This window comes from Sorex araneus, chromosome 2 (assembly GCF_027595985.1).
Source record: "Sorex araneus isolate mSorAra2 chromosome 2, mSorAra2.pri, whole genome shotgun sequence".
Lineage (NCBI taxonomy): Eukaryota > Metazoa > Chordata > Mammalia > Eulipotyphla > Soricidae > Sorex > Sorex araneus.
The window spans coordinates 52,111,465-52,135,578 of record NC_073303.1 but is presented as its reverse complement, the minus strand read 5'-3'; the positions used below and the strand labels follow the sequence as shown (position 1 = coordinate 52,135,578).

Below are 24,114 nucleotides of genomic sequence, written 5' to 3'. Positions count from 1 at the left end.
TCCCCCAGCACCATCACCTGCTGGCCAACACAGAGACTATGCCTCCCAGCACTACCACCTGCTGGCCAACACAGGGACTACGCCCCCCCAGCACCAATGCCTGCTGGCTAACAAGAGAACTACATTTCTCAGCACTACCACCTGCTGGTCAACACAGGGACTGCACCTCTCAGCAACACTACCTGGGGGCCAAAACAAGGACTGCTCCTCCCACAGCTTTACCTGCTGGTCAACATGGGGACTGTGCCTCCCAACACTACACCTGCTGGCCAACACGGGGACTGCACTTCTCAGTACCATCACCTGCTGGCCAATACAGACTGTGGCTCCCAACACCACCACCTGCTGGTGAACACAGGGACTGCACTTCCCAGCACAACCACCTGTGGGCTAACAGGGGGGACTGTGCCTCTCAGCACCACCAACTGCTGGCCAGCACAGGGGCTGCGTCCTCCAGCATCGCCACCTGCTAACCAACGCAGGGACTTCATCTCCCAGTACCACCACCTGCTGACCAGCACAGGGACTGCGCCTCCCAGCACCACCACCTGCTGGCCAACACAGGGAATGCACTTCCCAGCACTACCACCTGCTTTCTAACATGAGGACTGCCCTTCTCAGTACCATCACCTGATGGCCAATACAGAGACTGTGCCTCCCAACACCACCACCTTCTGGCCAACACAGGAACTGCACCTCCTAGCACTACAACTGCCCAATACAGGGTCAGCACCTTCTAGCAGCCCCCTAAGGTGACCCATCTGTGTGCCCCTACCTTTAGAACTCAGACCTAACCCACCTAATACAGAAGCACCTTGGTTTCTCCTAGGCATCATCCACCAGTCTGCTTCTGTCACCCACCCACAGGGCCCCTATATACAGTGCACATATATGCCCTAGACTAGCTTTCCGACCCCTGCTCCTGGGAGGTCCAGGGCTCCTGGCTCCTGGTGGCCTCTGGCTTTGGGGCATTGGTAGTGCCAGGGACAGATATGAGGGCAGGGAAGGTTCTTGTCAAGAATGACAACATCCATAGTCCTCTCTGCGGGTCACTGTACAGCCACCACCAGTGCTCCATGGCTTTCCCAGAGGAGCCTTGCTAGGCACAGGGACGGTGCTGTCAGGCTGTGACACCTGCAAGGGATGAGGGAACTGGTCCCCTACTGCCCACTCTCTTCTCTCTTCGAACCCCTGCAGCCACGCCAGCAGTTCCCAAGGGAAGGGGCAGCCTGCCCAGCCATCCCCTCACCCTAAGCCCCAAGCTGGGACACTGAGGAAGATACAGCCACCAGTACCCCTGGCATCCAGGCTTCCGTGGCACCCTGCCTTTGAGCACCAGCCCAGCTGCTTTAACAGGGCACACCTGCCCATCACCACACCCCACCTCACTCGCTCTGCCACATTCCTGAGGACAGCCAGGAAGTCAGCTCCAGGTGCCTTGACCAGCCACCCCCAGGAACACCATTCGCGTCTAGCCTCCCCTCATCTGGCCCTGGAGGCAGAGAGTGAGGGCCGAAGGCCACCTGAGTAGGAGTGACAGGGGCAGGGGTCCGGAGACGCTCAGACATTATGTCCCCTACACTGAAGCATGCTCAGCCCGCAAGGACACCACAACCCTCCTAGACACGTGAGATGAACACGGAGTTTCACCTCAGCCGTGAGGCACGTGGGCCTGTCCTGGGCTCCAGTGCCGTCATTCACTACCCCATGATGACCTGCCCAGTGCGCTGGCTGGCATGGACGGGACAGGGCATGTCGGCTGAGCTTTGCCAGCCACTCTCGCCCAGGCCCAGAGCACTGCCACCGCTGTGGCACATGTCCTCTGCATGATGGCTCAGGGCTGGGGACTGGCTTCCCCCCTGCTGGGAAGGGTGCCTGCGGGCTGGAGACAGCGTGGGGAGGATCAAGCTTGTCTCGCATGCCACTGGTTTGATCCCTGGCACCAAGAAAGATCCCTGAACACCACCAGGAGTAAGATCTGAGCATAGCCAAGTGTTCACACACACACACACACACACACACACACACGCACGCACACACACACACACACACACACACACATACACACATGTTCCTAGGGAGCAGAATATTGGGAGCTAGAGACAGTCAATCCCGGACCTGGACGAGCTGGTCCCCTGGCCAGGGGGGCCGAGCTGTCTCCTGGGTCCCTGGAGGCTCGCAGAGGGCACGGTGCTCTCTGGAGTGTGGAGAGAACCTATCCTGCAGGTTCTAATGTTACCCCAGACCATCGCGGGCAAAGGGCAGAGACTGAACAGCAGGAGGGGAGGAGGCTGCTTTGTGGGCAGGAGTTGCCCCTGACAGCTGCGGGTGCCGTGCCAGGTGCTGCGTCTGACATGGCACCTCAGGGCTGCATTTCCGCCAGCCAGCGGGAGCAGACCCTGCTGCAGTGAGTGATGTCAGGGCAGGGGACTCTGGAAAGCCCCCGGGCCCAGAGGTCTCCTTACTCTGGGGACTGCCCCTCTCCTCCTGCCTCTGAGAGGGCAGTGATGCTTCGGGGTGCCGCCCCGACGCTCCCTCCCTCTGTCCGGACCCTCTTCCTGAGTCCGTGACTCCACACGTGTCTGCCGTGTGCGGCCACGTGCACCTGTGATTTTCCCACGCACAGGAAGGGAAACTGGACTTGAAGCCCTCTGCCCCTCCTCAGGATTCTGAGGTCAGGCCGCTCCGGTGACCTGGTCCATCTGCCTGACAAACAGCTCGGGCTAGTCCTGGCTGGACGCAGGCACAGCAGCCAGCACGCCGGGGGGCCGGGGGGTCACAGAGCTGGAAGAGTCTAGAGGGTTCTGCTGCCTCCCCCGTGGCCCTACACGTTTGAGGAGTCCCCTGCCTGCGTGTGGCGCGCTCTTGTCCTGCAGCGTGGACGCCCTCCCGTGCCCTGCCTCGTGTGCTCACTCACGCGCTGTGAGTCCGGGCCAGCCGGAGCCTCCGGCCTCCGTGCTCTGCCTCCTGACTGCAGTCAAACCGCCCTTCCTCCCGAGAGCCTCCGCCCGCGCCCTCCCGCCACGTCCCCGAGCAAGTACAGTAAGCTCCGTCAGCAAAAGGTAAGAGTCTGGGGCCAGAGCCATAGCACAGTGGGTAGCGCATTTGCCTTGCACGCGGCCGACCCGGGTTCGATCCCCAACATCCCATATGGTCCCCCAAGCACTGCCAGGAGTAAATCCTGAGTGCAAAGCCAAGATTAACCCCTGAGCATCTCCGGGTGTGACCCAAAGTGCAAAAAAAAAAAAAAAAAAAAAAGGTAAGAGTCTGGTCCAAAACAAAGGTTCCTGTGAGCAGTGCAGGAGCCCCGGGGACAGTCCGAGCAGCGGGTCGTGACCGCCTTCCTCGCCTTTTCCCGGCTCTCCTCGCCAGCTCTTTAAAGCCCTGGGCCTTCCCGAGGACCCCTCGTCGATGTTAGCTTGCAGATTTAGACCATCAGTGTTCACCATATTAAACTCGAAACTGGACTTAAGACTTAGTCGTTGGTTCAGTTGAAGGGGGAGATGCTGGACTCACTGCGCCGGAGCGACAATACAGTGGGCGGGTGTTTGCCTCACGTGAGGCCACCCAGGCTTAGCCCCGCTCCCCAGGTGGTCTCCTGAACCCACCAGGGCTGATTTTATTTTATTTTTTTGCTTTTTGGCTTTTTGGGTCACACCCAGCGATGCACAGGGGTTCCTCCTGGCTCTGCACTCAGGAATTACTCCTGGCGGGGCTCAGGGGACCCTATGGGATGCTGGGAATAGAACCCCGGTCGGCCGCATGCAAGGCAAACGCCCTCCCTGCTGTGCTATCGCTCCAGCCCCCCAGGGGTGATTCTTGAGCACAGAGCCAGAAGTAAGCTCTGAGTACAGTGGGAGTGGCCCAAAAGTCAAAAAGAAAAAGAATGGGTTTATTGTATGTTCACACGGGGTCTAACTGTTCTATCGGGATGGATCAAAGTCTTTTGGATGTGCCAGAGTCTGCTTGGCTCGATCACGATCTAACCAGCATCTGCCAACTTCCTTATGAACCCACTAATTCTGCCAGGATCACCCGGGATTTGCTTGCTGGTGAGACCCCCACAGAGTGTTGGATTCTGAGAAATGTGAGCGAGTGCCAGGCCCTGGGGCTCTGCACGACCACCCAGGATCCGAAATCCCTTAGCGAAGAAACTCAAAGGAAGCCAGTCAAGATCATCCCCACAGTCACATCTGCCCTTGCTCTGCGGCTGCAGAGTAACTGTCTGCCTTGGGCCCATCGCTGAACCTGTGTCTGTAATTACTGGGGTTAGCGGTAAGGACGGAGAGGGGGAAAAAACAAAAGTTCCCGGGTCATGCCCCGTGGTGGAGCTCAGGTTCTTCTCCTTTAATCATCTTTCAGAAGCCTCCACTTTGGGATGACCAGAACGACCCTCAGACACAGCTCTGGGAGTAGCTGAGCACTGGGACAGACGCCCTCCCCTACACCCACCCCCTCCCACAACAGACAAACCCAGAACTGTTCACTCTTGACGGAACAGGAGTGAGGCCCGACTCCTCCTCCTGTGTGCGGCCGACTTTCCAAACCGGACTTTCTAGCTTTCCTAGTTGGCTCCAGGCACGTGAGCCTCCTCTTTAGCCCCTAGGAGCAGGTGCTGGGAGCTTGATACAGCGGCCTGACACACCGGGTGATACCAGGAGCCGGCAGCTCTCGGGACTCTGAACTGGATGCTCAAGTTTTAACGGAAAGATTTCAAAATCACTTTTGTCTCTCTAACTCTGCACCAGGGCCGGAGCGATAGCACAGCGGGGAGGGCCTTTGCCTTGCACGTGGCCGACCTGGGTTCGATTCCTCTGTCCCTCTTAGAGAACCCGGCAAGCTACCGAGAGTCTCCCACCCGCACTTTTTGTTTTTGGCTTGGTTTGGAGGGGGTTCACCTGCTGTTCCCAGGGCTGAGTCCTGGCTGTGCTCAGGGGTCACTCCTGGCTGTGCTCAGGGGTCACTCCTGGCTGTGCTCAGGGATCACTCTTGGCTGTGCTCAGGGGTCACTCCTGGCTGTGCTCAGGGGTCACTCCTGGCTGGCTCAGGGGTCACTCCTGCTGTGCTCAGGGGTCACCCCTGCTGTGCTCAGGGGTCACTCCTGGCTGTGCTCAGGGATCACTCCTGGCTGTGCTCAGGGGTCACTCCTGGCTGTGCTCAGGGGTCACTCCTGGCTGGCTCAGGGGTCACTCCTGCTGTGCTCAGGGGTCACTCCTGGCTGTGCTCAGGGGTCACTCCTGGCTGGCTCAGGGGTCACTCCTGCTGTGCTCAGGGGTCACTCCTGTTTGTGCTCAGGGGTCACTCCTGGCTGGCTCAGGGGTCACTCTTGGCTGGCTCAGGGGTCACTCCTGGCTGGCTCAGGGGTCACTCCTGGCTGTGCTCAGGAATCACTCCTGACTGGCTCAGGGGTCACTCCTGCTGGTGCCTGGGGAACCCCGTGCGGTGCCAGGGACCCAAGCCAGGCCAGCTGTGTCCCAGACAAGGGCCCCACCTGCTGTGCTCTCTCCCAGCCCCCTGGACCAGGAATTTAAATGTCAATCAGTAAATGGACCGATTAAGACTCTGAAGTAATTCTGTGAAGCAACTTCTGAGATACGGAACTTCTCGAGAAGTTCCAAAACGGGGCTGTACAGAAGCAAAACTGCCAGCCCCTAACAGCGTCGGGTGAAGGTGGCTTCAGGGGGGCTGAGGCAGAGTGCAGTGCTCCCCGCTGGGCCTGTTGACTCTGTCCCACGGGTCCCCCATAATGATCCACTCTGCGAGAAGTGGCCAGACCCACTTGGCTACCAGCATTTCTCATTTCAGAAACAGCTCCAATGACCAGTGCTCCTCGCACTAGCCCCCAGGGGGAGGGAGGGAAGCTTATTTCTCCCACGCATGGATCTGTTTCTTCCGCCCAAATCCCACCGCGCCCTGCTCACAGCCCAACTTCCATACACTCCGAAGGGAAAACTGACACCGGGGACTGACCGGAGATCTCTGCGGACCCCGTACCGAGCCAACTCCCCGGGGCCTCTCAGATGGAGCAGGTGTCCCCTCTCTGCCCACTCCAGATGAAACCCGGGTAGCTGCGAGCTTCCAGAAGCAAAACCCAGGTACACGGGTTCAGGGACTGAGACTCCAGGCCACATGGCGGCAGAGTTAGGCCATCCCTTCCCGTCTCCCCACCCGCTCAGGGTCCTGGCTGTCACGCCCACGTCTGCCTCCGGGCTCCATCTCCACACACCAATGACCTTGATCCCGAGACTCCCAGTGAAACTCAAAGTGTACTAGCTCCCCACAGAGATATCTCTGGACCCCAGCCAACTACAATTTTAGAATTCCAGAAGCACACGGCTGCTTTCGTGACTGCGTGACCTTTCATGATATGATAATCACTGTATCACCATCATCCCATTGATATCAACATGCTCGAGTGGGCCCAGTAACGTCTCCATTCACCCTAGCCCTGAGATTTTAGCAGCCTCTCTCTACTCGTCCTTCCCAATGGTGCTGCATTAGAGGCTCTTGAGGGTCAGGGGAATGAGACCCATCATTGCTACTGTATTTGGCAAATGAATACGCCATGGGGAGCTTGCCAGGCTCTCCCCTGTGCGGGCAGGAAACTCTCGGTAGCTTGCCAGGTTCTCCAAGAGGGAGAACCAGGCTATCAGATGTCGTGCACTTCTGGGAGCTTGGTTTTATAGTCTCTGTATGTTGGCTGCTGATGGGATTACACGGCACCAGGGGGCAGTTTCTGGGTGTGACCGCCTAGCTACTGGAAAATGGGGAATCTGGGTGGAAGAGGCCCAGTCCTGATCCAAGCAGCCTTGGAGATCTTGGCCCTGGATCCCACACACCTGGGTTCCTCTGCCGGTTCCTTCATGTGTGGAGCCTGTCTGAACAATATCCATAATAACCAATAGAAAATAAATTATCTAGCATCTGCCCCTGGCAGGCAGGCTTGAAATAGTGGTGGGAAAATTCAAAATAATGGTGGTGGGAAGGTGCAATGCTGGTGGGATTGGTGTTGAAATATTGAATGTAATTAATTAATGTGGACAACTTATGAAAATAAAAATTTTAAAATATATTTATATATTATATATTTTCTATAGTATTTTATATTTTATATATGTATATATACACACACATATATATATAAACACTAGGGATTGAAACTGGCCCCAGAGAAATTCAGGCCTGAATTACTAGCACCTTGGCTGGGCGGGGACAGTGGTTCTTATCTTGACCTTCTAAGCACCTTAGATAAGAATAATTGAACTTTACTTAGAAACCTTGGAATGTGCCTGAGGCCACCAGCCACAAGAGAATTTATTGATCATTCTGGCGCTGACCAGTGGACCACCTGCCCTTCCTAAAAATGTGCCTTCCTGTTTTCATCCTCTCTGATGTGGGGGGGTGAAGGGCGGGTGGGAGGGGACCCTAAGACAATGGCGGAGGCAAGCAACACTGGAGGAGGAATGTCGTGTGTTTGCCTCGTCTCTGACAGTATTGCAAGTCCTGGTGCTTTAAATAGAAAAATAGAACAATAAGAAGGAATGGGTAGTGCAAGCAAAAGTTACGTACAGGGATGTTGACAGCTCAAAATAGCAGGAGGTGAGGCAACAGAGGCCCGGCAGGCGCAGATTGCTCAAGGGAAAGTGCTCTCTGTGCAGAATCCAGTGTCGGCAGAAACATTTATAAGGCGCTTTCACTGACGAAAGCTGGCTACGGGTCAGCAGAGCGCGTGATGCCACGGGCACGAAGGGGGAATGTGGAAGAAGAAGCAGGGACAGTGTTTCGGGGGAACGTTTGTGGGGACAGTCACATCTGAGACCAGACAGATGAGACGGCTGCGTGGGGACAGGACCCCACGAGCCCCCGCCTGCGGACTGGCGCCTGAGAAAGCTCTTTCTCGGCCCATGCCAGTATTTCCTATTAATCCAGAGCAGATGACCTCAGCCACCCCGGGAGGCATAAGGCGGAGCTGCTGGGAAGGACCTTCGCTTGCTTCCCCGTCCCCCCCCCACACGCCCTGAGCACACCAGCGCGCCCCTAGCGGCCGCTGGGAGGAACAGACCCAGAGGGGTTCCCGCGCGCCCCTAGCGGCCGCTGGGAGGAACAGACCCAGAGGGGTTCCCACGCGCCCGCGGCCGTCCCCCAAGCACCCACCTGGGGTAGAGCTTCTTGTAGAGGTCCACATTGCCGGCGCTCTTGTTCAGTTTCAAGAACCTGGTGGCCCCGCTGTCATCCACGACTCCTCGGCTGGAGTAAAAGCTGCCCCTGCGCAGACGGAGGCACGAGCCCCGTGAAGACCCGCCGGGCGGCACGGCCGGGCAGGGCGTCTCCCGGACCGCGCTTGCTCCGGGAACGCCCGCCCCACGCGCTCAGCTCCGGACGTCCATCAGCAGCCTCCGGCCCACCCAGGGCCAAATCCACGCCCCCCGCTGCAAAATTCCAGCAGGTCCTGCTGGACCCGGCTGTGTCCACCCCTGCAGTTCAGGGCAGCCTTGGGTCACTCGTCCGGGGTGCCAGCGCCAGCCTCCTTCCTCGGAGAGGGACATGGGGGCACCCCGGAAGCAGGCACGAGGGGAAGCCCCCCAGGGAAGGGGTGAACTTGTACACCCCCCAGTGGTGCCCGGTGGCTGTCTACCCCCCGCTGGGAGCCCTGAAGGGGACACTCCCTGCCCAGTCTCCTCTCTCACACGGACAGTGGATGACCACTCCCCCCGTTCAAAGTCTCCTGCACACAGGCTCAGGGGGTGCTGGCACCTGTGTCCCCCCAGAACGCCCAGCCCTCCCCGCTCACCCCAGGACTCTGACCAGCGCCCTGGGCCCCGGCAGTGGGCACCGAGCAGTCCTGACGGGCGGGAGTTTGGGACACGGGGAGGAGGCAGCACTGTCCCAGAGAGCGGCAGGGGTGCAGCGGGAAGGCCCGGGGCTGGCCAGCACCGGCAGGAGGAGCAGAGGAAGCGCTGGCCTGCCCCCGAGGCCGCACTCACCGGTAGCCCATGTCTTGGCACGCGGCCCGCCCGTAGCTGTCGGTCCAGTCCTCCTGGCACACGGGGGACCAGGACCCGCTCTGCGCCGAGTACACCTGGAGGATGAAGTTGGGTCCATAGAGGCGGGCTGCGGGGGGAGAGTGGCCGTGAGCGTCATGTGTCCAGGGGGCACTCAGGGGCCGGGGGACACCCTCCTGCCCACGATGGCCCAGCTCAGAAGAAGCCCCCACGGCCACCACAGAAGCGCCAGCAGACGCAGCCTGGCCCACAAGGTGGAGCCCCAAAGCGCTGCCCACTGGGCCATACTGCAGCCCTCTTTCAACAGGGAAGGAAGGCCCACTCAGCAGACGCCCAAGCCGGAAGGGGCTGGGCCAGGACCCACTGGACAGGAAGTGTGGTGCTTGCGTAGGGCTCAGGTAAGGAGGGGGTCAGACAGAGGACCGGGCAGGGGCAACCCAGAACCCGTGGGTCATGGACTGTCCGGCTGGCTGGGGCTGGCTGCCGGGCAGGAGGTGGTCAGGAGGAACAGCGCCGCTACTGGGCTCCTCTTAGAAAGAAAATGAGCATGGCGGTGTTTCCCGAAACCAGCTCTCCGGACATCCCCCGGCCCAGCCCTGGGCCCTGCAGTGCCTGATGAGCCAGGCCCAGGGAGGGCCCTGCCCCTCCACCGAGTCAGTCCTAGACCTGTGTCTAAAGGAACAGAATGTGCAGGCTTGCCTCGCAGGCAGCGGGGTCCACCCCGGCACCCCATAGTGTCCCCTGAGCCCCGCCAGGAGTCAGCCCTGAGCACTGCCAGCGAAGGCCTCAGAACAAAAAGAAAGAAAATAAAGAAGCAACATGACAAGCACAGCTCCTCCCGACCCAGGTCCTCCCTCTCCCAAGAGGAAGGCGCAGGGCACCGTGGGAGGGCGGGGAACAGAGAGGGGTCTCCACGAGGCAGAACGCCCTGAGAATTAAGGAGGGATCTGTGGCACATAAGCAAGAACCTTCTGGAAGCAGCATCCCACAACAGCACGTCGTCAGCCTGCTCTGTAGGCCTGCTGCAGTGCCCCTCTGGGGACCATGAGCTCTGGCCTCACTCTCTCTTGGTGCCCCTCCCCTTTCTCCAGGGTCACCCCCACTGGACCTCCGCACTTTCTAGTGCTCAGACTCCTAGCAGATAACACACACCTGGGGCGCTTCTACATGTATCTAGTGAGAACATGTCAATCCAGACGAGGGAATACTACATAGCCCTGAACAGGGGATCCTGCGTCTGTTCACTCTCACATATCTAATGACACCTAGCGTGGGGAGCTCGGACACAGCACTCACATATGTGCTCACGGAGGAAACAGGAGCAACCCTTGCTGTCATCTCAGCCTCACCCTCCCAACCCCAGGTGACCCCTCTGCAGAGAAACGGGGCGGAGACTCCCACCGAGCTGCAGGTGGGCGCAGTGCAGGGCACCAAGGAGCACGTGGACTGCCCGAGGGAAGAGGCACCAGGACCCAGGCAAGGGGTGGGCAGTCGGAGACAGACCCAGTGTCCCTGCAGTAGCTCCAGGGGCCTTGAGAACCTGACAGACCCAACACACACACACACACACACACACACACACACACACACACACACACACACACACTTGCACGCAGGGTCATGTCCTGTCCTACACTGCACACCACTGCCACAGACCCTGCTCACCTCGCTCAGCCCCACCCATCTCCATTCCGACCCCGCCCACCCCGCCCAGTCCCTGCCCTGGCCTCACCTAACCTTGTTCTCACCTCACTCAGGCCCCACCCACACCTGCCATGGCACCGCCCAAACCCCACCCATTTCTCATCTGGCTCTGCCCATTTCCCTCCCTTTCACACAGGCCCCGCCTTCTCCTGCCCTTGTCCTGTTCAAGCTCCACCCATCCCTGCCCTGGCTCCGCCCATCTCCGCTCCGGTCCTGCCCACCCCTGCCCTTGTTCCACACAGGCCCCGCCTACTCCTGACCTTGCCCTGCCCAAGCCCCACCCATTCCCTCCCTGGCCCCACCTGTTGCCCCACCCATCCCTGCTCTGGTCCCGCCCATCCCGGCTATGGCCCCGCCTACTCCTGCTCTAGCCACTCCCACACCCGCTCTGGTCCCGCCCATCTCTGCCCCGCCCTAGTTCCGCCCATCTCTGCCCCGCCCCGCCCATTCCCCCACCCACCTCGCCCGGCCCCGCCCCACTCACCGCAGCGGTTCTCGTCCTCCCCTTGCGGACAGTGCAGGACCCCGTCGCACCAGTGCGAGGGGCTGACACAGATCTTGGAGGAGCCGCACTCCATGCCCGCCACTGCGCAGTCGTCCTCCACTGCGGACAGAGAGGCCCTCGGGCTGAGACGAGGAAGCCCCACCGCACCCAGGATGGGGGAGACCCCCGTCCTCTCCTCCCGCTGGGGCCGGGCCCTGCCGCCAGCACCGCCCAGTGGGCAGAGCCGGAGAGGGGCAGGACCCCGCTCCCGCTTCCACACGCGGGCCCCACTGGCCGTGCAGTGACCCAGGGGCCTGGGCACCCCCTAATGTGCTCCCACTGTGGGACGCTGCGGGCGTGGGGTTCAGAGGCACCTGACGAGCCCTCCACAGCCCCCGCCAGCCCCCAGTCCCTTATCCAACCCCCCAATCTTCCCTCTGCACTTACAGAACTTCCACAGCAGGACAGCAGCCAGTGCGACTCCGGCCAGCACCACCCCCAGGCCCAGCACCCCACACAGCACCTTCTTGGTCTCTGCAGGAGAGGGGGAGTACATCAGACGGGGCCTTCCCACTGACGGAGCCCCACCGCGCACAGGTGACACGGGGTGCACAGCACAAGGGACGCTCGGACTCTGACTCTGCAGCTTTTAGGTTTCAGAGGACAAGAGCAGGAATGAGGCAGAGCAGGAAGGAGCAGGTCCACGCTCGAGAAACCAAGTCGCAGCCGAGAGACAGCACAGCACGCAGGGCGCTGGATTTGCTCACGGCAACCCCGAGTTTGATCCCTGGTGCCCCATAGGGTCTCCCGATCACCAGGAGTGACCCCTGAGTGCAGAACCAGGAATAAGCCCTGAGCATCGCTGGGTGTGGCCCGTAACCGGAGGAATAAGACGAGGAGGAGGAGGAGGAATAGGAGGAGGAGGAGGAGGGGGAGGAAGATAAAGAGGAAGAGGGGGAGGGGAGGGGGAGGAAGAGGTGGAGGGTGAGGAAGAGGAAGAGGTGGAGGGGGAGGGAGAGGAAGAGGAAGAGGGGGAGGGGGAGGGAGAGGAGGAGGAGGGGGAGAAAGAGGAAGAGGTAGAGGGGGAGGGGGACGAAGAGGAAGAGGTGGAGGGGGAGAGAGAGGAGGAGGGGGAGGGGGAGGAAGAGGAAGAGGTGGAGGGGGAGGGAGAGGAGGAGGGGGATGAAGAGGTGGAGGGGGAGGGAGAGGAGGAGGAGGGGGAGAAAGAGGAAGAGGTAGAGGGGGAGGGTGAGGAAGAGGAAGAGGTGGAGGGGGAGGGAGAGGGGGAGGGGGAGGAAGAGGAAGAGGTGGAGGGGGAGGGAGAGGGGGAGGGGGAGGAAGAGGAAGAGGTGGAGGAGGAGGGAGAGGGGGAGGGGGAGGGGGACGAAGAGGAAGAGGAGGAGAGGGAGAAAGAGGAAGAGGGGAGGGGGAGGGGGAGGAAGAGGAAGAGGTGGAGGGGGAGGGAGAGGAGGAGGAGGGGGGTTTGGGTCAGTGCCATCTGATCCCAGGCAGCACGTGTGGTTCCCCCTTTGAATCCCACAAGCCCAGGTGTCCGCTGGCCAGGCCAGCAGGGGGAGCCAGGGACCAGCGTCCTGGCCTCGGAACAGACAGGCCTTGCTCCCCAGGGTGGGCGGAGCATGACTCCCTCAAAGGTGCCACATGCTGCCCCAGCGGGTGGTCAGCTGGGTAGCCCGAGGCAAGGGCCAAGGGCTGGAGGATTCTTAGTGGACACACCGCATATGCACCAGCCGCATAACCAGCACATGGTCCGCTGGCTGTCCCCGGGGAGACAAGGGGGTGACTGACCTTCGTGTTGGACCCCCGTGGTGGACAGCGGCCTAGTTCTTGGGCTGGGACCTGACCCCCCTTTCCTTCCACTGAGCGGGCGTCTGGTGATGAGGGTCTGGGTGGCCCAGACAGGACCCGGTGCTGATGTGCCCAGGCACCTCCCGCTGGGCGGAGCTGGCCAGGAACCGGCTACCTCCTGGTCAGGGGAGCGCCCACTGCTTCCTCCTGCAGCCTCTGGCCTTTGCTGGCCTGTGGCCCCCTGAGCCCCTGATCCATGGCCCTCCCACGAGCTCAGCGTGACTGTTACTGGGTGCACGAGACTCAAGGGCCAGCAGAGAATGTGGGGAGGGGAGGGAGATGGGGGCAGAGAGGGGAGGACGAGTGAGCTTGGGGGCGGGAGTCCTGAGTGCCCGACCAGAGTACAGCCCCTCCTAGGTTCACACCCCGGACCCCCATACAGCCCAGCGGGCCATTCCGAGTGAGCACAGAGCCAGGAGTAAGCCCTGAGCACTGTGTGACCCAAACCCAAAAAGCCTATCTTTTCAGAATAAGGGGCCCGGGAAACAGTACAGAGGGTGGGAAGCTTGCCTCGCCAGGCTGAGCTGGGGGTTTGACCCCTGGCACCACCTATATGGTCCTCCAAGCCCCCCCCCCAGAAGTGACCCCTGAGTGCAAAGTCAGAGGTAAGCCCCAAGCAGCGCCAGGTGTGGCTCAAAAACAAACACCAAAACCAGGAAAAAAAAAAAAAGAACGATGAGTTGATGACGTCAGTAAGAGCTGGGGGCCGGGGGGGCCGGGGGCCTGGGGACCTGGGAGGGCTGGGGGAGTGAGCTCCTGGAGGAACAGATATTGCTCACTGTGATTTTTTTCTGAGTGGCGATTCTGGGAAACTCACTGGATCATTCATCCTGAACTGTTCAAGTGGCACATGCCTGTGTGCCCAGCTCCCCAAATTAACTTAAATGCCACGAGTGCCACCGGGCCTGTTTGTTCTGCCTGGGAGTTACCCTTTTCCCAGCCTGAACATTTCCCTGCTTGTGTAAGAGGAAGGAATCAGGGAGAAGAGCACAGCAAAGAGAGGCGCAGTCGAAGGGGCGTAGAGAGAGGGGAGGGGTGCACCCGCCCCCCACCCCCAGGGCCAGCTCTGAGATCCCGAATGCCCAGAAACAAGATACTCGAGCGTCTGGCCCTCAGGACCCAAGGAACGTGGTTCCGCACAGCCGGGAGAGGCCCCGGCAGAGCCGGCACTCGGGACACAGGGACACGGGCCGCCCTGCCCCTCTGGCTGGCCGGGGCGACTGCCGGCCGGTGGCTGCCCCTGGTCCTCGGGGCTGGACCCAGAGCCAAGCCCGTGCTCTCTCCCGTGGAGCCGTGCTGGCAGCTTGGGTGCGGCAGAGGGGCGGGGGCCGCCCTGTGCGGGCAGGACGGCCCACTCGGAGAGATGCCGTGGCCGGAGCCCGAGTGCGGGGACCCCCGCCCGCCGTGGCCTTACTTGTGAAGCACGGGGTCTCCGGGGAGGCCTTGGGCCGAGCGTGGACGACAGGTGCTGAGGCTTGGGCTGCACCCCGGGGCACGTACTGGGGCACCTCGGGTGGGTAGTACTGAGCCGGGTACACGGTGTAGACCTGGGGGGCCATGGGGACGACCAGGGGCGAGGGCGGGTACAGGCCTTCATGCTGGTAGCCGCGGTTCTCGTAGTAAGGCCCTGCGTCGGGGGCCGAGCCCTGAGCAAGGAAACGGAAGTGAGGGGGCGCTATTCTCTCGGGGGGCCTGAGAGGCCGCAGACCCCCGGGGGCCGGTCCACCCCCAGGGATGGGCACTGGCCTGCCCACGGACGCCTGCCGAGTGCCTGTGCTCTGCTGCCCTTTGGAGCACTTGAGATGGGCAGGGCTGACGCAGACGGTCAAAAGGCTCCAGAGAGCCACGTTGGGGGTCCGGGCAGAGTCGCTCTCTGCCCCGGAGATGGGGGCACAGCCAGGTGCCCGTGAGTGCCCACCGCCACCCAGTGGGCATCTAGAGGCTCGGGTGGGTTGTGGGGAGCAGGTCCTGGCTCCACCCAGGCGTGGTTGGGGCGGGCACTTCTGGACCCCGACCTCGGGAGGGGGTTTCTGGGGCAAAGTGGGCAGTTTTAAGTATTTCGTTTGCTTTGGGCTCAGCAGGCCCTGCAGTGCTCAGGGAATCCTGTGATGGGGAGAATGATCGGGGCTCCCGCCCCCCACCTCAGGCCCCTCCTGGCCTCTCAGTTGTCACTGGGATCCCCTGGAGGCTGCAGGTGCTCCCGGCGCCCCCCGCCCTCGGCAGGACCCTGTCTTTCCCTGGGTGCTGATGCGGGGGGTCCCCACGGGAAGCAGCTTCCCACTGCCCAGTGCTCACTGGCCGTGAGCCCAGCCAGAGAAGGCGGGTTTGGGCAGAGATACCTGAATGCTTCAAGTTTAGTTTTCATGAAATAAATTTCTCTGCGGGGCCAGGCGAGTGCTCTGCTGCCCGGCCACGGCCTGGACTGCGGCTCTCTGGGAGCGGGGGGGGGGGGGGGGGTTCTCGTGAAACCCTGTCGGCCAACAGCACTTCAACCCACAGGGTCAAAATTGACTGAAGAGGGCCTGCCAGGGTGGGCGTGACAGTACAGTGGGGAGGGTGTTTGCCTTGCATGCCTCCAACCCAGGTTCGATTCCTGGCATCCCATATGGACTCCTGAGCACCACCAGGAGTGAGTCCTGAGTGCAGAGCCGGGAGGAAGCCCTGAGCATCGCCGGTGTGGCTCGAAAACAAGACAAACCGAGAATAAGAAAAAGAAGAGAAAGGCATGTGAGAGGAAATCATTCACCCAGATGGGGGTGGGGGGCCCAGGTCTCTGCCCAAACAGCTGGGGGTGGGCTCAGCGGGGTGTGTGGGGGGAGACAGCCAGGCCGCCCCGCACTCACTCACCGGGTTCAGCGCCATCCTGCGGGGGTCGGAGTGTCAGCAGGGCTGCAGCGGGGAGAGACAGCTGTCACTCAGGGAAGCAGCTGGGCGGGGGGAGCTCTAAGCCCCAGGGCCTGGGTGTGCGATTTTAGGGTGCACTTCCCTTAGGCGCCCTCCTGGGGCTCCTCTCCCTGTGCCCTGCCCTCAGGGGCATCCCGGGAGTAAAGGTCGCCCCCAGTTTAGCGAGGGAGGCCGAGGCCAGCAGGCAGGTACGGAGCCCCCGAGAGCCCGGACAGAACCCCCGAGAGCCCGGACCGAGGAGGCGGCGATGGAGCCCCCTGGCCAGTACCGGGGTGCCTGGCCCTGCTCTTCCCCTTCTCCGGGAGGGGGACCAGCCAGAGGGGGACCAGCCGGGGCTGGTGCTGGTGCGAGCCTCTCCTTGGCCCCCTGCAGAGGTCACACCTGACAGGCCTTTGACTTTATCTTTTTCCTGTGTGTGTGTGTGTGTTGGCTTTGGCCCGCACCCAGAATGCCAGCGAGCTATTCTCAGCGTGTGCCGGAGTGACCAGGGGGGAGGGGGGTGGAGCCGAGCCAGCCGCACACAGGCCAATGTGCTAGCCTTGAGCCACGTCCTCCCAAAGAGTGTCTGCCAGCCCCAGCCGGGAGTTTGGGCCACACCCAGCGGGACTGGGAGGGGGGACTGGGCACCAAGCCCCCCCGTCCCATCTCTCAGGCACCCTCCTGCCTGTGTAGAGGAGCTGTGGGGTCCCACCCTCTCTCCTGGGTGCTTGGCTTTGTGGCCACACCCCGCAGTGCTCGAGAACCATCTGGGGTGTGGGGCTGAGCCGGGCGAGCCTTTGCCGCTGACCGCTCTCCCGCCCAGCCCCCAGGAGAGAACTCTGCCAGGTGGCCAGACGGCCACGCACCACCACACACGGGTCCCACCGCCGCCCGGGCACGCTGGGAAGGTTCAAAGGGCAGAGGCGGGGAGACAGTGCAGCGGGGAGGGCGCTGCACCCCCAGAGGCATGCCTCAGCACAGAGCCAGGGGACCTGAGCACTGCAGGAGGAGGCTCCCACACCACAGAAGCAGGGGGGAGCGGAAGGCGCGGGCAGCCTTCGGGCACTTGGGGCAGCCGGGAGCCACAGAGCTGCCTCTGGAAAGTGCTCCCGGGCCAGCACGGGCCGCCAGGAGCCCCTCGGGCCTTCCAGGCGAACCTAAGGTAAAGGACAGGCCAGACAGAGCAGACCCGCTCTGACGGACACGAGCGACTTCGAACCCTGGGGCCTGCTCTGGGCGCGAGAACAACACACCGGGACCTTACTGACTCCCAAAGCAAAGAAAAATCCAAGAACCAGATCAAGGGCACGCAGCTGACCCCCATCTCATTCCTGCAGAAGCGACCCTGAGCACAGAGCCGGGAGTAGCCTCTGAGCACAGATGGGCTGGCCCAAAGCCCACCCCTACAAACACACACGTGCACACACACACACACATGCACACACTCGCATGCACACACATGCACTTGCACACACATACACATGCATATGCACACACACATACACCAGACACACATGTGCACACATGCGTACATACATGTGCATACATGCGCACACAAGCATGCACATGCGTGCACACACATGCACAAACACACACACATACACACACACACACACACACTTCCCTGAAGAACCAGTTCCCATGGAGAGCTTTGACTTTCTTGGTGGAGCCGGGAGGATCAAATAGGGGGTCTCCGAGCTTGTCTACATCCTCAGCCTCCCGAAAACAATTGGGGCACTCGAGTCAGGCCCAGCCTTGCTCCAGGCCCCCCTCGCTCTCACGCAAGGAGTGAACCCTGGCAATACGCCAGCCCCCCACGCCATGCTGATGGGGTGCTGCATGCAAGGCACATGCCTAAGCCCTGTCTCTCTGGGCCTCTGGAAGATTCTCCGGAGGCCAAGCCAGGGCCCGAGTTTCGAGCAAATGCCCGGGTTCCACCTGTGGCACCACAGGCCTCTTCCCTGCCCCTAGGCCCTGGGGTCCCTCCACCTGCTGGGGGTATGAACCCCCCCAAATAAGGAGTCGGAAGCTCCGGCTCTTCTGTGTCTGACAGGCGCTGACTCGCAGATGGGCAGCGAGGGTCTGTCCAGAGGGGCCGGAAGCCACCCGCAGGGGCGCCAGGCTGGACGCTGCCCCCGCCCGCCCCCCCCTGCAGGAGCAGGAGAATGCCCGTCTAGGGATCATGTTCCAAAGCGCCGTGCATGGCTCAGGCCGGCTTCCAGGGTGGGGGGCGGGGCTCGCCCAGCTCCCCACTGCAGGTTTGGTTGAAGTTTCAGGAAATGAACATTTGATCGTGCTGGCGGCCTGCCCTGCGCAGGAGCTGTCTGGAGGGAGGCCGGGCCCAGCCCGGAGGCAATCCGTGCTTCCCAGTCATCCGAGAACCTCCTGGCCAGCCCCGGGCAGCCGGGCAAGGCGGGCGCACCGGGCCCCACGGAAATCCACACGGCCGGTCCCACGTGGCCATCCCGGCCACATCAGGCCTGGGCACAGAAGACAGGGAGGGCCAGCCGTCCCCCTGGAAGAGATGTGCTGGCCGCCCGGGGCCACGGGGACCAGAAGGCCGTGTCGATGGCACCCCCGGGCAGACGTGTCGGTCCCCACGGGCTCCCAGCGCTCTCCCCGACCAGCGTCTGACGGGCTCGGCGTGCCTCCAAGGAGGTGCTTGGTGACATTCTTCCCGGCACCCAAGGGACCTGGACGGAGGCTCAGTCTTGGTTCTGGAAAGTCTCGTGCAACCAAGCAATGGTCCTGGGAGGTTTGGAAGCGCTCAGGTGCCACCTAGCTCCCCCGACGGCGACAGCACCTCCACGGAGAGACAGGGCCCAGCTGTCCGTCCACCAGGGCCGTCCACTACGGCGCTAACCTGCTGGCCGGGTGCTCTCAGGCCATCCTGAGCCAGGACGTGCCAGCGATACAGCAGCTGGGGTCTGGAAAGGCCAAAGCAAAGCTCCCGGGATCTGGGTCCCTCACGGAGGGTCCCCTCGGCGCCGGGCGCTGGTCCCCTGCCGCCACCACATGGGCCTTTGCTCCTCACAGACACCCAAGGTGAGAGCGGGGCGGGCAAGTGATGTCCGCCGCCTTGGCCTCGGCGTCTGTGCCGGCTTCCTGCTGCCCGGCAGCAGGGCCTGTCCAGGGGCGAGTGTCCAGAGGGCCCACCAGACTGCCCGTGCGTGCTCCGGGCCGGCCAGTGGAATGTTTATGGCAGACAGCGGGTGTCGGTGACAGTTGAAGTCAGACGGTGGACGGGACTAAAACAGGGGCTTTCCCAGGGACTGGCCCCGTGAGGCAGAGGCACAGAGAGCGAGGGAGAGCCACATCACGGCCAGCCGGGGCCTCGAGTTTCCCCTAGGAATGCTTCTGGCTCCGGAAGATTCCACTGGGGACCAGAGCTGAACCATGCTGGGCTCTGGCCTTGTTCCACGTGAAGATGAGGCCGCTGTGCTCTGACTCCCAGGGCCGGGGGAGCAAACCTGCAACCTGAGAGAGAGACGCACAGCCGGGAGGAGAGCAGACTCCGTCAGGGCGAGGGCTGGGCACCCCTGCGCTCAGCTGCCCTCTCCCTCCTGGGGCCCCGGTCCCAGTGGGAAGGAGGCGACCAGGAGACAGGCTCTGGGCGGGGAGGAGGTGACCAGGAGACAGGCCACGGGCGGGAAGGAGGCGACCAGGAGACAGGCCACGGGCGGGGAGGAGGTGACCAGGAGACAGGCCACGGGCGGGAAGGAGGTGACCAGGAGACAGGCCCCGGGCGAGGAAGCAGGGCTTGCCCCGGGCGAGGAAGCAGGGCTTGCCCCAGAGGCATGTGAGAGAGGAAACCAAGTGGACGGCTTCCAGGCCTGTGGCGGGCCCCGGTCACTCTGCGGGGAGTCTGTGGCAGACAGACGGCAGCCTGCCCGGGACTGTCTGCGGGGAGGGTCACTCCATCCACGCATCCTGAGCACTAGAGCAGGAGGATTCTCGGGCGCTGCTCAGGGCACCAGGATTCCTTCCGGGGGCTCTGCGGGTGCCCAGGAAAGGCCGGTCCTGGCACGGTTCTCAGCGCCCCTGGGCGCCCTTTCTCACCCGCTCCCGAGCACGTGGGGGCTGGGGGGGGGGGTGACACGTAGCTCTTGTCTGTGCAGGGGCCGGAAGTTAAGGCCGTGCCAAGAGAACCCGACTCAGGCGCCCGAGTCCCATCACCTGGGTGAGGTCAGAGGGCACGTGGCAGGGAGAGGCTGGGAGTCCCAGCCCGGGCACTGCCACACACACCACCACCGGCCTTCATCACCCTCTGCCCTCCCAGCCGCATCTCGGGTCCAGTGCCCGGAGCCAAGGTCCCAGCCCACGCCTGCACGTATGGCGTCTGTGCCGTGCCGCATGCCCCAACTCCACCACATCCCCCGGTGCTGTCACGGCCCCCAGGGCCACCACACACCTCTGATGCCACCCCCCACTCCCATGCCACCCCCCACCCCAAGCCACCACCCCCGCCACCACACACTCTGCACCCTCATGTTTCTGCACCTCCCCCCCGCCCACACACACACACACACACACACACACACACGTGCACATGACATCTGTACAGCTGTGCATGCATACACACACACACACACACACACACATACACACACACCTGTTGGCCGGCCCAGACACAGCCCAACACCTGGGGCACTTTCCTCCCCCCACCCCAGCACCAAAAGAAGTTCCCCGTTTGCGACCTCTGCTCCGTGGGGTCCCTGCCCCTCCCAGCCTCCCCCTGCGATGTCATCTTGACCGAGACACGCCACACACTCTCCTCCTGATGCTTCCTGTGCTCAGACATGGGGGGGACACAACCTCCTCTTCCTTCCTGAGCCCCCACTTGCTGCGAGACCCCCTACCCCCGCTCTTGTTCTTCCTCAGGTGCAGTGGGAGTCAAGGGTCCCCAGCCCACTGCCCCTGGGGGGCCAGCCAAGGCTCCTGCCCCCGTGCCAGGAAGGAGCTCACAACGGCCAGCCGCACGCACACCTCAGGGCTCAGATCTGCGACATTGCACCCCACTTCCCGAGCCCGTCTGCCTTCCCACAGGGGAGACTGCTGGGGGTATACCCCAGGTTGGGGGTCTGGCAGGTGCCCTGGAAAGAAGGGCCAGGAAGAGCAGCCAGCTGTGGCCACCCGGGGCCCTGGCAGACAGCAGGGTGGGCAAACGGGGGTCGGAAGCCCCCCGCACCCCCCGGCCCCACCCAATCTTCCAGATCCTTCTCTACAGCGGGGTCAGTTTCCCCAACTGGCCATGACTCTCAGGCGTCCTGGGTCTGTGGCCCTGGGCAGCTTCCCAAACCCAGAAAGTTCCAGAAGCTACAGACCAGCTGACTCCTGAGCCCCATGCTGGGGTCTGAGCTGCTGCCTTCCCCGGGCCTCGGAACCGCAGCTGGACCGAGACAGAACCACATGTGTGCGGAGGCGCCGGGACATGTCCAATGCCGGCCCTCGCCCACGGGGCCAGCACTAGAGGGAGCCTCTGCGGGGCCAGAGAGGCGGGGCCTTGCTCAGCCCCACGGTCAGCACCAGCAGGGACCCTGAGCACCGAGCTGGGAGTAAGGCCTGAGCAGGCCGGGTTTGGCCCAGAAACAAAAGGGGGGAAAGTGGGAACAGGGGCTCCCAGGAGACGCTGGCAGAAGTCTCGGCCTCTTGGCTTCCTTCTCCCCCTGTCTCCCCCAGAAATGCCAGGCCCCCCTCGGCCTGGGAAGGAAGGGGCCCACACTCAGGGGAGGAGTGGTCCTCGCCCCACTTCCTGCAGTGGGGTCCCTGGGCAGGTCACCCTCCCCCCCACTCTTGATTCCCCCCCAGCTGTGTCCCCCAGGCTCCAGGGAGCTGTGGGGGGCCGCCTCACGCCACCACCTCCCCAGCTAAGCTCCCGGGGTCCCGGGAGCCATCCCCGGACCTGTTTCCTCCGCCACAACGTCTGGAGAAACAAGGAGGCCTTGGGAGGTCCCTGAAAGGGAGGTGGCTGAGAATGACAGCCATGGCCAAGCCGCACCACACACCAGCAGAGAGAGCAGGTGCTGGGAGACAGAGAGAGAGAGAGACAGAGACAGAGACAGAGAGACACAAAGAGACAGAGAGAGAGAAAGCAAGACAGAGAGAGACAGAGACACAGAGAGAGAGGGAGAGGGGAGAGAGGGAGAGAGGGAGGAAGAGGGAGAGAGGGAGAGGGAGAGAGGGAGAGAAGGAGGAGAGAGGGAGAGAGAGGGAAAGGGGAGAGAGGGAGAGAGAAAGGAGGAGAGAGGGAGAGAGAGGAGGGGGGGGAGAGGGGAGGAGAGAGAGGGAGAGAGCCAGAGGGAGGGAGAGTGCCCTGGGGCCACTCCCAGTGGTGCTCAGACATCCCTCCTAGCGGTGCTGGGGTCATTCCAGGATGGGCCTCAAGCAAGGCTGTGGCCTACCCCCTGGACGATCTCTCTGGCCCTGGCTGGTACCGTCAGCCCCTCAGGAGGTGGGCAGAGCAAAGGCCACGGGGCTGTCTGGGCTGTGTTGCCGTTCATTCCGACTCCAGTCAGAGCAGCTGCGAGGGGGCACGCCGGCCATGCTAAGGCCATGGGAGCCCAGGGTGACCCACGACTTCCTGGGGGCCCCTCACTGCAGCGCTGGTGGCCTCAGAGCTTGGGGGTGCCTCTCAGTTCCTGCACCCCCGTTTCCTGGAGGGCCCCCATCTCCTGGGTTAGGCTGCCCCTTCCACACGGCTGGGCTGGCTTTCCCCACACCCCAGGAACAGCTGTCCCGCCTTTTCTCTGCCTTTGGAACTTTCCGGAAGGCCTGGTCGCCTGTGGCGGGGGGCGCCCAGGACTCTGTTGAAGCAAGGCGTGTGCCACCCCCAGCCCCCAGGAGGCTGTACCCAAGGCCCCACCACTCTCTGAAACCCTGCGCTTTCCGAACCCCAAGTGCCCTGCTCTGTTCTGTGGAGACAGCCCCCCCCCCCCCATCGCCCCTAGGTCCCAGAGTGAAAATGCCGCAGAACCAGGGCTGGAAGCCCCAGTTCCCGGAGTCTGGGGTGTGAAGCGGCTCCTCCGCCCAGCCCGGAGGCTGCCGACAGGGCGCCCGCGACTCTGGTCTCGGGGACAGCATGCCCGCTCCGGAATGCAGGGTGCCCGGCCCCATTCCAGGGGAGCCGGTGAGCAGAGCGCAGCGGCCAGGTGTGCTGGCCTTGGCCCCGAGGGGCTGCACCACCCTGCCCGCCCCAGGCCGCGCGCCTCCAGTTTCCCCGCCCCCACGGCAGAAGGGAGCCGAGAGTTCAGGTGACTGTCGAGATTTGCGACCCAGATGCGTCGCCAGTCCCCGCCCTCCGGGCCCTCAAAGGGGAAGGGCGCAGCCCAGATCTCCGCGGGCCGAGACCCCCCCCCACCCAAGTCTCCTTCCCCGGCCCTGGCTGGGCTCTGGCGAGGCAGCGCGGGGCAGCGCGGGGCAGGCGCGTAACTCCGCGCGCCCGGCCCCGCCGCACCTGGAGCTGCCCTGGCCCGCGCGCCCCGCACCCGCGTCCCTGCGCGCCCTCGCGGCTGCCCGTCCCGTCCCGCCCGCACCTGCCGCGCGCACCTGGCGCTGCCCCTGGCCCGCGCGCCCCGCACCCGCGTCCCGGCGCTCCCCCGCGGCTGCCCGTCCCGTCCCGCCCGCACCTGCCGCGCGCACCTGGCGCTGCCCCTGGCCCGCGCGCCCCGCACCCGCGTCCCGGCGCTCCCCCGCGGCTGCCCGTCCCGTCCCGCCCGCACCTGCCGCGCTCACCTGGCGCTGCCCCTGGCCCGCGCGCCCCGCACCCGCGTACCTGCGCGGCCCCCGCGGCTGCCCGTCCCGTCCAGTCCCGCCGGCCTCTGCCTCCTCGCCCGGCGCGGGACTCTGGCCGGGCCGGCCCGGACCGAGCTTTAATCCCGGGGGCGGGACCCGCTGCCCGCGGCGACACCTCCAAGCGCGCGGGAGGGAGGAGGAGTTTCCCCCCCAGGAAAGCCCCGGCTGGAGTTTTTTTCGGGAGAATTCCAGGGAGCCGCCGGCGCCTGCCCTGCCCCCACGCACCCACCCAGGAGGCGCCCAGAGGGGCAGGCAGCCCCGACCGGCCACGGGTCCCCCAGCGCCAGCACCCCCGACCTGGCGGCCCCGCTTAAACCCAGAACGGAACAGGAATAAATGAACCTCTTTTCAGGGGCCAGGGGCTGTCCCCGAAGGCTCCCCCTT

General features: G+C 63.2%; 1 protein-coding gene across 1 annotated transcript in view; it reads right to left on the bottom strand.

Moving 5' to 3' along the window:
• The window catches only part of TMPRSS2 (transmembrane serine protease 2), a 29,684-nt gene extending 5,915 nt beyond the window's left edge, over positions 1–23,769 (bottom strand). Inside the window, exons 1-7 of the mRNA XM_055128192.1 lie at positions 23,711–23,769; positions 15,904–15,945; positions 14,471–14,702; positions 11,638–11,724; positions 11,191–11,310; positions 8,985–9,111; positions 8,155–8,265 (exon numbers count right to left, since the gene is read on the bottom strand). Coding sequence (XP_054984167.1) covers positions 8,155–8,265; positions 8,985–9,111; positions 11,191–11,310; positions 11,638–11,724; positions 14,471–14,702; positions 15,904–15,918 — 692 coding nt within the window. The 5' untranslated portion in view covers positions 15,919–15,945; positions 23,711–23,769. The remainder of the gene's footprint in view (positions 1–8,154; positions 8,266–8,984; positions 9,112–11,190; positions 11,311–11,637; positions 11,725–14,470; positions 14,703–15,903; positions 15,946–23,710) is intronic.
• Positions 23,770–24,114: the final 345 nt, after the last annotated feature.